This window comes from Paramisgurnus dabryanus, chromosome 14, assembly GCF_030506205.2.
Source record: "Paramisgurnus dabryanus chromosome 14, PD_genome_1.1, whole genome shotgun sequence".
Taxonomy (NCBI): domain Eukaryota; kingdom Metazoa; phylum Chordata; class Actinopteri; order Cypriniformes; family Cobitidae; genus Paramisgurnus; species Paramisgurnus dabryanus.
In genome coordinates, this window is record NC_133350.1 from 24,869,472 (window position 1) to 24,884,575 (window position 15,104).

General features: G+C 45.3%; 1 protein-coding gene across 4 annotated transcripts in view; it reads right to left on the minus strand.

The window, feature by feature from the left end:
* acap3b (ArfGAP with coiled-coil, ankyrin repeat and PH domains 3b) overlaps positions 1 to 15,104 on the minus strand; it is an 87,768-nt gene that overhangs the window by 43,866 nt on the left and 28,798 nt on the right. For all 4 annotated transcript variants that reach the window (XM_065241737.2, XM_065241736.2, XM_065241738.2 and 1 more), the window contains exon 2: positions 7,109 to 7,166. In XM_065241737.2, the coding sequence (XP_065097809.1) occupies positions 7,109 to 7,166 (58 nt within the window). The remainder of the gene's footprint in view (positions 1 to 7,108; positions 7,167 to 15,104) is intronic.

Genomic DNA, 15,104 nt, shown 5'->3' on the forward strand with positions numbered 1-15,104 from the left:
GCAATATAGCACCGGTGAAGAACCAGTGAAGAACCAGTGAAGCACCAGTGAAGCACCAGTGAAGCACCAGTGTAGAACCATATAGGGGCCATATAGCACCACATATGGTTCTACATAGCACTATATGGTTCCCTTTCAGTCGGTCACTACGACGTCACGTCGTGACCGACGAATTGGGAACTCGCTTAGAGAGACCAATCTGCTTCGAATACTACTAAAACGCCAATGAACTTGGCATTGAGATATTTGCATAATGCTGGCGCCGCCCCGCCAGGTGCGTATATAAGCAGCAGGTGCAAATGAGGAAATTAGCTTTTTATCGCTTCGAAAGCCGGCAGTATCTGCTACTGAGAAGCTACTCTACTCTGGTGGGATTCGATTGCTGAAGTTGGTTGGACTAGCAGTACCACAGCGGACGCTTCGCTTAATTCCACGACTCTACATCTTTATTTTGTTTTGAGTTTTGTGTGTGCGTTGCCTTCCTGTGCGCTCATCAACTAAGCATCTGAGTGAATTTCCCTAAAAGAGTGATACGAGAGAGCTTTGTGCCTTGTTAAAGGCAGCCACTCTCTCGTATATCCGGACATCAGCGTCCTTTTCAGGATGGCTTTTCGTCCGTGCGATCTTGGGTGCGGCAAATACATGGGTCCGAAGGACGGTCACGAGCGTTGTCTTTCGTGTTTGGGCATCGAGCACGCAGAGGCAGCGTTCGCTGGGGGTAAGTGTTCTCACTGCGAGAACATGTCCCTTGTGGATTTGCGCAGACGGTTGTCTTTCCTCCGGGAAAAACGCAACCCTCGTCATGCGAGTGCTGAACGCCGCCACGGTGCGGCTGTGAAGCTCTCAAAAGACGACCTGCGCATCACTGTGCTGAGCCGAGCGGGGGATTCGTCCTCAGGCTCTCAGCCTCCTCATCCACAGCCGGTTGATGTGCCGATGGAGACTTCAGCGTCGTGTTCTACGATGTCTCTAGAATCCATCGTGCCGCCCTCCGGGTCCACCGACGCCGCAGCATCCGAGGGTGGGCCTCCTCCCCCTGACGTGGACCCCGACGCCCTTCCTCCCTCTGGTCGGGTTGGGACGCCGGAGTTCGATCCAGAGATGGTGGCCGTGCTCGCTCGAGCGGCGGAGACCGTAGGGTTAGAGTGGGTTCCCCCCCTCAGCCCGAACCGTCCCGCCTGGATGATTGGTTCTTTGGAGCTGCCCGGGTTTCACAACCCTCTCCACCGGTGCCTTTCTTCCCCGAGGTGCACGAGGAGCTGACTAGAACCTGGAAGTCGCCGTTTTCCATGAGATTACGGCCGTTTCAGCCCTCCCCCCTCACCTCCCTCACCAGCGGAGCCGCTAAGGGTTACACGGGGATCCCTCCCGTGGAGCGTGCGGTCGCGATGCAACTGTGTCCGGCCCACGCTCCCTCTTGGAAGGACCGCCCAACCCTCCCCTCTCGTGCCTGCAGACAGTCCTCCGGTTTAACGGGCGCTGCCCACCAGGCATGTGGAGAGGCGGCCTCAGCCCTGCACGCAATGGCGTTGCTGCAGGTTCACCAAGCCAAAGCCTTGAGGGATCTGCACGAGGGAGGACACGACTCGCCTGTCCTTTCGGAGCTCCGGGCTGCCACTGACCTGGCTCTTCGCGCTACGAAGGTGACAGCGCAGGCGATTGGTCGTGCCATGTCCACGATGGTGGTCCAGGAACGCCACTTATGGCTATGTCTGGCTGACATGTCGGAAGCGGACAAGAACAAGTTTTTGGACGCTCCAGTGTCACAGGCTGGCCTCTTCGGTGAGTCGGTGGAGTCTTTTGCCCAGCAGTTCTCCGCCGCCCAGAAGCAGACAGAGGCGATCGCACAGATCATGCCCCGGCGCAAGCGACCTGCATCTCGCCCTCCAGCGCCGGCAGGCCCGTCTGCTCCTCGCCGAGGGCGCCCTGCGGCGGCTGCCTCCGCCCCCCCCACTAGAACATCTTCCAGGCCACGGAGGGGGAACAGCCGTCGACAGCCCGCCCCGCCCGCCCCACCCGCTTCCCGTGGTAAACGGAAGACGAAGCGGCCCTGAGACGGGCGACCTGGATTGGGATGGGATCACTCTACGGGAGACGGTGATGGCATCGCTCCCTCCACCGGTAGAGGGCCGGGTGGAGAATCTTTGGTTTCCTTTTGTTTCTGTTCCGCCGGCTTCTCAGCCGGCACCCACAAAACCACAAAAAGAGTGCATTCCTATTCCTTCTCCAGGTCTTCAGAGGATCGAGAGAGATGTGAGCGGGCATTCATATGCTCTTCCTCCCTCTCCTCTATCGCCAGCGGGTGTTCTGAGGAGTTCCAGCTCTCCGCTGAGGAGACGGGACCACCAGCACCCTCCTCGGAGTCTGTGCTCTCCGCTGAGGAGACCAGACGACCGTCACCCTCAGCGGGCTCAGGTCAGTGTCACACACACACATACTGTAGATACTTATGCTGTCCCAGCAGACGTACCGGCAGTACCACCTGTCCCGCTCAGCCGCCCCACCGCGGGTACCCCGACAGTGCCGTTAATTCCCCTCGTACGGTCCCTGGGGGCGTGGCTTCAGCTTCCCAGCCCGTCTCGTTGGGTTTTACGCACTGTTCGCCTCGGTTACGAAATTCAATTCATCCGGCACACACCCAAATTCTCGGGCATTCGTTTCACCACGGTGAAAGCGTCCGATGCACATGTACTGCGTGCAGAGGTCGAAGTCCTGTTGGCGAAGGACGCGATCGAGCCGGTCCCTCCAACCGAGATGAGATCGGGCTTCTACAGCCCGTATTTTATAGTACCCAAAAAAGGCGGTGGGTTGCGACCGATCTTGGATTTGCGCGTTCTGAACAAATCTCTGCAGAAGAGGTCCTTCAGGATGATAACACCGAAGCAAATATTCAATTCAATTCGCCCCCAAGATTGGTTTGCGGCAATAGACCTGAAAGACGCGTACTTTCATGTGTCCATAATCCCTCGTCACAGACCGTTTCTCCGGTTTGCGTTCGAGGGACGGGCATACCAGTACAAAGTTTTACCGTTCGGGCTATCCCTCTCTCCCCGTGTGTTCACAAAAGTAGTCGAGGCGGCGTTAAAACCCCTCAGAGAGAGCGGCGTTCGCATATTGGCTTACCTCGACGATTGGCTTATAATAGCGCATTCTCGACGGACGCTGTGCGAGCACAGAGATTTAACGCTTCGGCATCTCGCCCGTTTGGGTCTTCGGGTCAACTGGGAAAAGAGCAAACTCTGCCCCACGCAGAGGATCTCTTTTCTCGGGATGGAACTGGACTCGATCGATTTATCGGCGCGTTTGACAGAAGAGCGCGTCCAGTCAATTCTGACTTGCCTCGGTTCATTCCGAGGGAAGAATGCGGTCCCGCTGAAACAATTTCAGAAGCTCCTGGGGCATATGGCTGCAGCAGCGGCCGTGACACCGCTCGGACTGCTCCATATGAGACCGCTTCAGCGTTGGCTTCACGATCGAGTCCCGAGGAGAGCGTGGCGCGCCGGCATCCATCGTGTAACCATTACACCTGCGTGTCGCCTAACATTCCCCCCGTGGTCGGACCCCGCGTTTCTCAGGTCCGGTGTGTCCATGAGACAGATCGCTCAGCATGCTGTTGTACACACAGATGCGTCCGACACGGGCTGGGGTGCCACGTACGACGAGCTTACAGCTTCAGGGGTGTGGACAGCACCCCAGTTGCACTGGCATATCAATTGCCGAGAGTTGTGGGCAGTATATCTGGGACTCGTACGCTTCGCTACGGAGCTGCGAGGGAAGGATGTACTAGTACGCACCGACAACACTGCGACCGTTGCGTATATCAACCGTCAAGGCGGTTTGCGCTCCCGTCACCTGTCGCATCTCGCTCGTCACCTCCTCCTTTGGAGTCAGAAGCATCTGAGGTCCCTTCGTGCCATTCACATTCCGGGCTCGCTCAATACAGCAGCGGACGCGCTTTCTCGAGCTGCGCGCCCCGGCGAATGGCGACTCCACCCCCAGACGGTCCAGCTAATTTGGAAGAAGTTCGGTCGTGCGCAGATAGATCTGTTTGCGTCGCCGGACGATACCCACTGTCGCCTGTTTTATTCACTAACCGAGGGCAGCCTCGGCGTGGACGCATTGGCACACAGCTGGCCTCGGGGGATGCGCAAATACGCATTCCCCCCAGTGAGCTTAATCGCACAGACACTGTGCAAGGTCAGGCAGGACGAGGAGAGCCTTTTACTGATCGCCCCATATTGGACGAGCAAGAATTGGTTTCCAGAGCTAATGCTCCTCGCGACAGCCCCTCCCTGGCGGATTCCCCTGAGGAAGGACCTTCTTTCTCAAGGAGGGGGCACATTATGGCACCCGCGCCCCGACCTGTGGGATCTCCATGTGTGGTCGTTGAGCGCGCGCAAGGTTTAGGTGATTTACCACAAACGGTATCTAACACAATCAACGCGGCACGAGCTCCGTCTACGAGACGGGCTTACGCGTTTAAATGGAACCTTTTCGTCACCTGGTGCTCTTCGCAACGCGAGGACCCCAGAGAATGCCCTATTAACACCGTGCTTTTATATCTTCAACATAGGTTAGACGGTAGGCTGTCACCCTCCACCATTAAAGTTGATATCGCCGCTATTTCTGCTCATCACTCACTTATTAACGGCAGAACAGTTGGCCAGCATGATTTGGTTGTTAGATTTCTAAGAGGCGCTCGCAGGCTAAACCCCTCGCGCCCTCCTTCTATTCCTCCCTGGGACCTGTCCATGGTGCTGAAAGCCCTTCAGGCCCCCCCGTTCGAGCCTTTGCAGTCTGCGAGTCTGAAGCTTTTATCAATGAAAGCTCTGACCCTGCTAGCATTGGCCTCAGTGAAGAGAGTAGGGGATTTACATGCATTCTCTGTTGACGACTCGTGCCTTCAGTTTGGTCCTGCTGCCTCGAGTGTAACATTGAGGCCCAGACCAGGCTACGTGCCCAAAGTTCCCACCACTCCTTTCAGAGACCAGGTGGTGAGCTTGCAAGCGCTGCCCCCGGAGGACGCAGACCCAACCATGGCTTTGTTGTGCCCCGTACGCGCACTGCGCCTCTACGTGGATCGCACGCAAAGCCTCAGGACCTCAGACCAGCTCTTTGTTTGTTATGGTGGCCAGCAGAAAGGGAAAGCTGTCACTAAGCAGAGGATGTCTCATTGGATAGTTGATACTATCGCCCTGGCTTATAATCTTCAGGGTATTCCTTGCCCCTTTAATTTGAGAGCGCACTCCACACGGAGCGTTGCCTCATCTTGGGCTCTAGCTCGTGGTTCCTCGCTAACAGACATCTGTAGAGCTGCTGGTTGGGCGACACCTAATACGTTCATTAGATTTTACAGTGTTCGTATTGAGCCTGTATCCTCTCGTGTTCTTTCCTCACCAGGGGGAGCACGGAGAACAGTCTCACAGGTCGGCTTGCAGCCTCCAACTGATGATTCATAAATTGTGTCAGTATGGAAGGCCTTCAGAACAAAAATGCGTAATGGTTTGAATTGTTCTTCCTCCGCTGCCTTGGCAGCCTTTGTTGCGGAGCATTGGCTGTCAGCCTTCACTAGCTGCATCCTCGCGAACCTACGTGTTGGCTCGGGCTCCACATTGTGTCCCACCGGGTTCCATTGTGAGTATTTTTCCGTGGGGTTAATCCTACTAGCCCACGTTTCCCTTAGCAGAGCACTGCTTTGCTTACACAGCCACGGCTGTCATTATACCTCAACTACGGTTGACTTTCGCCCACCAATAGCCCTTAACGGGGCGGTGGCTTCCGCAGCGTCCCTATACCGCTCAGATAGGGCGCTTCCCAGTCGCTGGCACTACTGTGGGGTTAAAGGAACATCTAGTGCCCGGCCTTCTGCCTTAAAACCTAATTCTCCTTATCCTTAAGTGGAACCGGAGGGCTTTACGCAGACACTGGAAGAGGTCAGCCCCTAGTGGCGTTTTGGTAGGGATTCCCAATTCGTCGGTCACGACGTGACGTCGTAGTGACCGACTGAAAGGGAACGTCTCGGTTACGTATGTAACCCTCGTTCCCTGAAGGAGGGAACGGAGACGTCACGTCCCGTCGCCACAGGTGCTGCCACCTGCTGTTACGGCCGGTCACACTTTCCGGCTTTCTCAGCGAAAAAGAAGCTAATTTCCTCATTTGCACCTGCTGCTTATATACGCACCTGGCGGGGCGGCGCCAGCATTATGCAAATATCTCAATGCCAAGTTCATTGGCGTTTTAGTAGTATTCGAAGCAGATTGGTCTCTCTAAGCGAGTTCCCAATTCGTCGGTCACGACGTGACGTCTCCGTTCCCTCCTTCAGGGAACGAGGGTTACATACGTAACCGAGACGTTCTACACAGGTGCTTCACTGGTGCTTCACTGGTGCTTCACTGGTTCTTCACCGGTGCTATATGGCACTAAAAATGGTTCTTCTATCGTTACGATCCAAAGCAACTGTTTTGGTGCTATATAGCACCGTTTGTTTTTTAGAGTGTACTACTTAAATTGCTGTGAGCCCCAAAGGCCCCTAGAAATATTACTGCCTTTCACCCTGTCAATATGCTGCTGTATATGATTATAGGATGTGATCATTAAATGCCATCTATGCTGAGGAATGCCAGGCTGAATTCTCCGTCTTTGTAATGAAATTAGTGTAAAATTAGTATGTACATGATTAGCTAATGCAAAGCAAGTCACATGTAGCACGTGTATTGGTGCACACATGCATGCATGAGAGAGAGAGAAAGCGAGAGAGACCAACAACACTCATGCATTTCAGAAATTTGGTTATAGGATGAGGAAACGATGAGTAATGACCAATAAAGGTCTAAAATCAAATTTCAATGAGCAATCGCTGTGAAGCAGCAAAGCCTGCAACTCTGTAATGCAAATGTTCTTGACATCCAATGCAAAATGGGTTCCTCTCTCGTTTTCCTTTAATCCTGTATGGCAAATGAGCTTGGATTTAGTTCAGCGCACATTTACAATGCTGTTTCATCCATACACTAATGCACTCATAGTGTTTCTAACGCTTCAAACCTACAGCTCAGTTAAATGATGTGGAGGTGACACGCAGTATATGGTTACATGAGGATGCTGAACGTACCTTATCAAGCTTGGCTTCGATTTCTACAACATCTGTCTCGACTTCATCAATGTTCGCCCTGCAAGGAAAAAGCCAATATTTATTACCATTGAGTTTTGGTACAATTATTAACAGCTGATATTTACTTATTTATCTTTGGGTGGCATCAAGGGGTTGCATGCAGAACAATTGTATGAGGTTGCTGAATAATTATATGGGAATTTTACAGTTTTATTTTTTGCAAGTCTGACAGAAAAGTCACACAACACGCCACACTTCAGTATGAGCAACAACAAAAGCAGTGCTTGGCTAAAGCAGTGGAGCAGAAATGTAATAATTCACCCTGACATATACTGTACAACAGCTGCTGGCTTCAAGGACCCTGGATCGAGTCTGGCTTGGGTCCTGGCGCTCCTGGCTACTTCCGGTCTTTATAAAAAGGCTAAAACTATTAAGAGTGATGTTTGCATAAAACCCAACAAATAAAAGACTTGTATTTTTACATGTTCAGTCAATGCAAAGACACGATAGACATCCGATGGCGCAAATTACACTATTCGCACAAATCCGGGTGTTTGACATGTTTAATTCAACTCGAGTTGAAAAAATCTGAACTTGGGCGGATATTCGTGCCGCGTTAACCAATCAGGATTGCTCTAGTAATGATGTGATTACAGCATAGTGAGCGAGGCAGAAATACAAAAAAACACAAAAACAAAATCATTGTTGCTGTATGTGTACACCCAGAGCTGTACGACACATCTTAGTACTTTTATAGAAACAGGAATAAAAAGGATCTTGCTTGGAAGACGGAATGACATGAATTTTAGCGCGAATGTCATGAATTTTACACGCGAATGACGTGAATTTTAAGAGCGAATTACATGAATTTTACGCAAGAATGATGCGAATTTTAAGCGCGAATGACATGAATTTAAAGCGCGAATGACATGAATTTTAAGCTCGAAAGACGTGAATTTTACACGCAAATGACACAAATTTTAAGCGCGAATGACGTGAATTTTACACGCAAATGATGCAAATTTTAAGCGCGAATGATGCGAATTTTAAGCATGAATGACGGAAATTTAAAGCGCGAATGACGTGAATTTTACCCGCAAATGACGTGCATTTTAAGCGCGGATGATGTGAATTTTACCCGCAAATGACGTGCATTTTACAGAATGCCGCAAATTTTAAGCGTGAATGACGTGAATTTTAAACGCGAATTATGTGAATTTTAAGCGCGAATGACATGAATTTTACGCAAGAATGATGCGAATTTTAAGCGCGAATGACATGAATTTAAAGCGCGAATGACATGAATTTTACACGCGAATTTTAAGCTTGAATGACGTGAATTTTACACGCAAATGACACAAATTTTAAGCGCGAATGACGTGAATTTTACACGCAAATGATGCAAATTTTAAGCGCGAATGATGCGAATTTTAAGCATGAATGACGGAAATTTAAAGCGCGAATGACGTGAATTTTACCCGCAAATGACGTGCATTTTAAGCGCGGATGATGTGAATTTTACCCGCAAATGACGTGCATTTTACAGAATGCCGCAAATTTTAAGCGTGAATGACGTGAATTTTAAACGCGAATTATGTGAATTTTAAGCGCGAATGACATGAATTTTACGCAAGAATGATGCGAATTTTAAGCGCGAATGACATGAATTTAAAGCGCGAATGACATGAATTTTACACGCGAATTTTAAGCTCGAATGACGTGAATTTTACACGCAAATGACACAAATTTTAAGCGCGAATGACGTGAATTTTACACGCAAATGATGCAAATTTTAAGCGCGAATGATGCGAATTTTAAGCACGAATGACGGAAATTTAAAGCGCGAATGACGTGAATTTTACCCGCAAATGACGTGCATTTTAAGCGCGGATGATGTGAATTTTACCCGCAAATGACGTGCATTTTACAGAATGCCGCAAATTTTAAGCGTGAATGACGTGAATTAGGGGTGTCAAAATGGCTGAACAAGTACATTCGAAATTCGTCCTTGAAAAATAATAAAATTCGAATTATATTCGAATTATAAAGACCTACTTTATCTTGGAGAAAATACTCCTAAAAGCCCACAAGAGGGCGCAGCACAAAGCCCCAATAATATAATCATGCACAGCATATTTTTTGTTAAAACGAATGTTATAAACACTACTAATGAAATCAAAATTAACCAATATAGTTGTGCACCTGTAAATGTACAAAACGAATGCCATACATAGACAATGCATACTAATATAGGGCATTTTATATAAGTAAATTAACGTGTTTCTAATAAAGTATGAAAACGAATGAATCTTTATTTAAGCCAAAATAAGTGGGAAAGATCATTAGTCATTTAAATTTTGTCAAGCTTAAACGCTATTCACAACAACTTATATTATATTATTTTGTGTGTTCCTTGGTTGAAAATATGTAGAAATATATGCGAGTAATAAAGTACAGAACAGAAATGTTTAACTTGCGCGCAGAGTGAAGCCGTTAATAAAGCGTAAAACTCTCCGTAATTAATACAGGTAGAGGACGTGCTGAAACAGTCGAGTTGGCAGATGATCATCATGTTTATATTTCACGCAGATAATGTTGATGAAAAACTTGCATATCAAATGTCCAGGTGAAAGTCAAGTTTCCAGTCAGTTATAAAAATAAAAACACCGCGGCGTTACATTGCAGCTCTCTCATATGCGGTGTGGACTCTGTAGATGCACATATGGTTTTAATGTTGCTAAACAAGCAGCTGAAATATGGCACTTTCGTGTTGATCAGTTATTTTAAACTTTAAAACTGCATTTAGAAACAGACGACAATAATTCATCTCAGTTAGTTTCACTTTGCGGTTGAATTCCAGTTGATGCTCCAAAAACCAAAGAAGCATCACACAGCCCTTTTAATATGTATTCTGTCCGACTCGTAATCCCCACTGTCTTTTCTTGCTATTTTTCAAATGAATAACGCTGGCTTGCTCCGCATAGTTGGCTGAGCCGCTAACGCTCTGTATAACAATCCGCGTCAGTTATGCATTATCACGTTGCGTGAGCTTCCTGACACAGGTAAAATTCGAATGCAAAGTTTTACGTTCGAATATGCATATTTTTTTTTACATTCGACGAATATTCGAAATTCGAATTAAAATTTGACAGCCCTAACGTGAATTTAAGACGCGAATTATGTGAATTTTAAGCGCGAATGACATGAATTTTACGTTCTAATAACGCAAATTTTAAGCGCGAATGACATTCATTTTACAGTACACGCGAATGACGTGAATTTCACATGCAAATGAAGAGAGTTAACTCAAAATGTTCAAGCGTCCAACTAAGCATGAATAGCACAATTTATTCTCTTTATCTGCGTCTGGTGTGAACGCACAATTAAGTTCTGTTGAGTATATCTTATATAAAGCTGCTGTCCCCTCTGATTTCAGTCATTGTTGATTCCAACTGATCTTCTTTTTTATAATTATTACATTATATTATGTATGATGTTTTACGTTTATTGTATGTTACTCGACTTGACCATGTAAATTGCCCCGTTTGGGTTTAAGTATTTGAATTCAAAGTCACAATGAAATGGAAGTAGCGATTGTCTTATTTTCCCAGTGGCGACGTATATCCGAGTTAAATGGCTTCTGAAATGAGAAAAAAAATGTAGGGCTTGAATTCGTCCATCGAGAAATGATTGGATCATTGAAAGTTGGGTCATGTTGCTATTTACTAATCGCTGCAAACTTTTGTTTCAAGGACAGGAGGAGATTAGGATTTTTGATTAAAGATTATGTGGGCAAATTAATATTTGAAAAAAATGCAAGTTTTTAATTTCAATTTCATTGTGACTTTAACTGAACTGCAGTGCAAACCATACTCCGTTACATGATGAAAAAACACACCCACATCATAAAAACATCTCTGCATTGCGAGAATTTCTGTAAATAGGTTAGAATTTTAAAAACTAATGTACACCGAAACCACATCAGTTCATAGATGCATGATGACATAGCCTATATCTAATCTTACACCATCTAAAAGCTTTCCCTAATCCAGTTTAGATTCCAGCTAAAAGCTTGCCGCAGTTTGTACATATTAGAAAAAACAATGCCGAGACGTCTGAGGTTTTCATGCAAGTCTCTCCCCAGGCCCTCCACCCTTGACGTGCATTTATATCCACCCACACAGCAGGCTCTGTTACTTACATTTATCACATTAGCTAACTGAGGAAGGGCTCGGAGGAGTCCAGGCAAAAAGCATATGCGTAAAAAAAAAATTATGCACTACCAATACAACGCTACAGTGATAGAGACAATTATTTTACAGAAAGCATCTCTTTTGTACACTTAAAGAAAAAATGTAATATGCGTATTTGCTTGATAGCACAATGAAATTGCACTTCATTTTACTGCTAATATAAACATCCCATAAATTTGATATATGGCATTGTTTGAAAGCATAAATATAATGGTCCCATTATTTTCATGGTTGGTACTGCCAGTTTATGTGTTATTTGTAATAATACCATATTTTTCATACACTTCCTTTTTTATTTGACTTTACTCGTTTTTTTCTGTATTCTCTGCAAAGCTGCTTTAATACAATGCTGAATTGTGTGAGTTAATTTTATCCATGAGAAATTGATGAAAAATTATCCTGAGGGAAATGATAACATTACAAATACAAACCTCTATTTTTTCACCAAAAATCCCACATGCTCTGGTTAATAATCCACAATAAGACCAGGAAAAGTATTTGCGCTCTCTTATTGGAAATCTGATTATTTATTTTCTTGAACAAAAAATAAGCTGATTACAAACCTTTTGCTTTAAAACATATTTTCAGACTGAGCAATACTTAAATTCAGTGGTCAGTCAACCTCAAATCCTTTATGCCATCTCTCCAAAAGAGTTTCAGCCCTTATGCGCCCCTGCTCTCTTGGGACCACTCAACCATTAGCCCAAAACGCACACAAGGACCAAACACTTTAAATAAATGAAAGAATACACAAAGGTCAGTTGTCATGACAACCCTTTATAATTGAGCCACAGAGGTCGCAGTAGGGGTCTTCCACTCTGCTTATGAGGGGCTACTAATAAGACATATTGTTTTGAAGTCATGAGCAATCAATACTCCAAAGACCACACACACACACACACACTAATTTTGATAACTATAACTAGTTCATGAATAAATATTTTTTTGAAACCATACTAATACTGTGTTTGACCCCCTTTCGCCTTCAGAACTGCCTTAATTCTATGTGGCATTGATTCAACAAGGCGCTGAAAGCATTCTTTAGAAATGTTGGCCCATATTGATAGGATAGCATCTTGCAGTTGATGGAGATTTGTGGGATGCACATCCATGGCACGAAGCTCCCGTTCCACCACATCCCAAAGATGCTCTATTGGGTTGAGATCTGGGGTCTCATTTATAAAACTATGCGTAGGATCCTTACTAAAAGTCTACGTACGCACAAAAGCCCCAAAAGGCATATTCCAAAAAATATTAAGACTTATAAAACGAAGCAATGTTCCCTCTCAAAATCACAGATCATCTGCAAGTGTGCGTATATGAATTATCCTCAGATCCCACCATGCATGCCCATTCTTCCATTAAATTTGTTTTTTTATAAATCACAACCTTTGCATGAGAACTGGCTCGCTTTATAAATGAGACCCCTGGTGACTGTGGAGGCCATTTTAGTAAAGTGAACTCATTGTCAAGTTCAAGAAACCAATTTGAAATTATTTGAGCTTTGTGACATGGTGCATTACCTTACTAGAAGTAGTCATCAGAGGATGGGTACATGGTGGTCATAAAGGGAGGGACATGGTCAGAAACAATGCTCAGGTAGGCCGTGGCATTTAAATGATGTTCAACTGGCAAGGGGCCTAAAGTGTGCCAAGAAAACATCCCCCACACCATTACACCACCACCAGCCTGCACAGTTCTCATTCTGTTTACGCCAAATTCTGACTCTACCATCTGAATGTCTCAACAGAAATCGAGACTCATCAGACCAGGCAACATTTTTCCAGTCTTCAACTGTCCAATTTTGGTTAGCTTGTGCAAATCGTAGCCTCTTTTTCCTATTTGTAGTGGAGAAGAGTGGTACCAGGTGGGGTCTTCTGCTGTTGTAGCCCATCCGCCTCAAGGTTGTGCGTGTTGTGACTTCACAAATGCTTTGCTGCATACCTCGGTTGTAACGAGTGGTTATTTCAGTCAAAGTTGCTTTTTTATCAGCTTGAATCAGTCGGCCCATTCTCCTCTGACCTCTAGCATCAACAAAGCATTTTCGCCCACAGGACTGCCGCATACTGGATGTTTTTCCCTTTTCACACCATTCTTTGTAAACCCTAGAAATGGTTGTGCGTGAAAATCCCAGTAACTGAGCAGACTGTAAAATACTCAGACCGGCCCGTCTGGCACCAACAACCATACCAAGCTCAAAATTGCTTATATCACCTTTCTTTCCCATTCTGACATTCAGTTTGGAGCACTTTTGGTGAGTGTATATCAAAAATATAAATAAACAAGACAAGTACGGAGTTGTTTTAAAATGCTCCCTCCCTGTGACATGCACGGACCAACCAATCGGTAACAAAATAGGGCTGCAAAACGATTAATCACGATTAATCGTTTGTGAAATAAAGTTTTTGTTTACATCATATATGTGTGTGTACTTTGTATAATAGTTTTGGATATATAAATACACACACACACACACACACACACACACACACACATGTTCTTATATTTAAGAAATAATTATGTGTATATATAATTAATTGCATGCAAAATAAAAGTTTGTGTTTACATAATATATGTGTGTGTAATTATTATGTATATATAAATACACACATTTATGTATACATTTGTGGAAAAATATATTTATGTGTATATTCTTTTATTTATATTTAATACTTAATAATAATACTTATACTTAATATTCTTAAATACATACATGCATGTGTGTGTGTATTTATATATACAAAATAATCACACATTTATTATGCACAAACAAACTTTTATTTTGCATGCGATTAATCGCGATTAATCTATTGACAGCCCTAATTATATTTAAATATAAATATATTGTCCATCTTCAAAACTGTATGCTGTAAAATGGACGAGGAAGAAAAAGTCTTGCGCGCAAGTCCTGACTATACAGTTTTGGTGCAAATGTCAGCTGGCAGAGCCAACTGAACCAGTTCAGTAATGGACTGACAACCGTGACATTGGATATATAAATCTTATGTTTATGTTCTAGTTAAAAAAATGTACCCTGGCTTGGGTCTAATAGATGACAGCTTCTCTCAATAGAGAAGGAAGGTTTGAGGCAGTCCAAAACACAGAAGGTGTGGACCTTCGATGAGAACATCTCTAGGGCTGATCTTGAAAATTGAAACTACACGATTGTGCAATAACCAGTGAAAAACAATCACAGTGTGTGATTAGAGAACATCTCTTATTTTCTTCATGAGGGTTAAGGTTGTGTTGTTACATATGCCTTGTAAACAGACTTACAAGAGAAGCTCATAAATGCACACAATCTCAGCTGTGATAAGCAAGAGGGATGTCACATTCCCATGAGCTATTGTTAGGAGGGTCCTTAGGATGCACAAAACAGCTGAGGACAAGCACTCCCATAGGATGTGCTGAGAAACTGGTGGTCCTTTAAGTTTCCCAGTAGGTGGGCTTCTCAGGTAGTGGCTCCTAAAATACTGCTGACAGCTGAGGCAACCTGAAAGGGATTCAAGATAGTGGATATGTAGACTACAAACTACCAGCTGTGCGTGTTCATAAGTATGTGTGTTCAGATAAGAATTGACATTGTTAACCCTGTATCAGAGCCCAAAACTAGATGTATTAGGCCTACTGTCTACATGAGTGAATGGATGGACAAAAGGAGGATCTCACGTGTCTTTCATCTTAAGCTCTGCTATGCTGCCTCCAAGCCATCCATAAGTTATTCTTAGTCACATGCAAGTGTC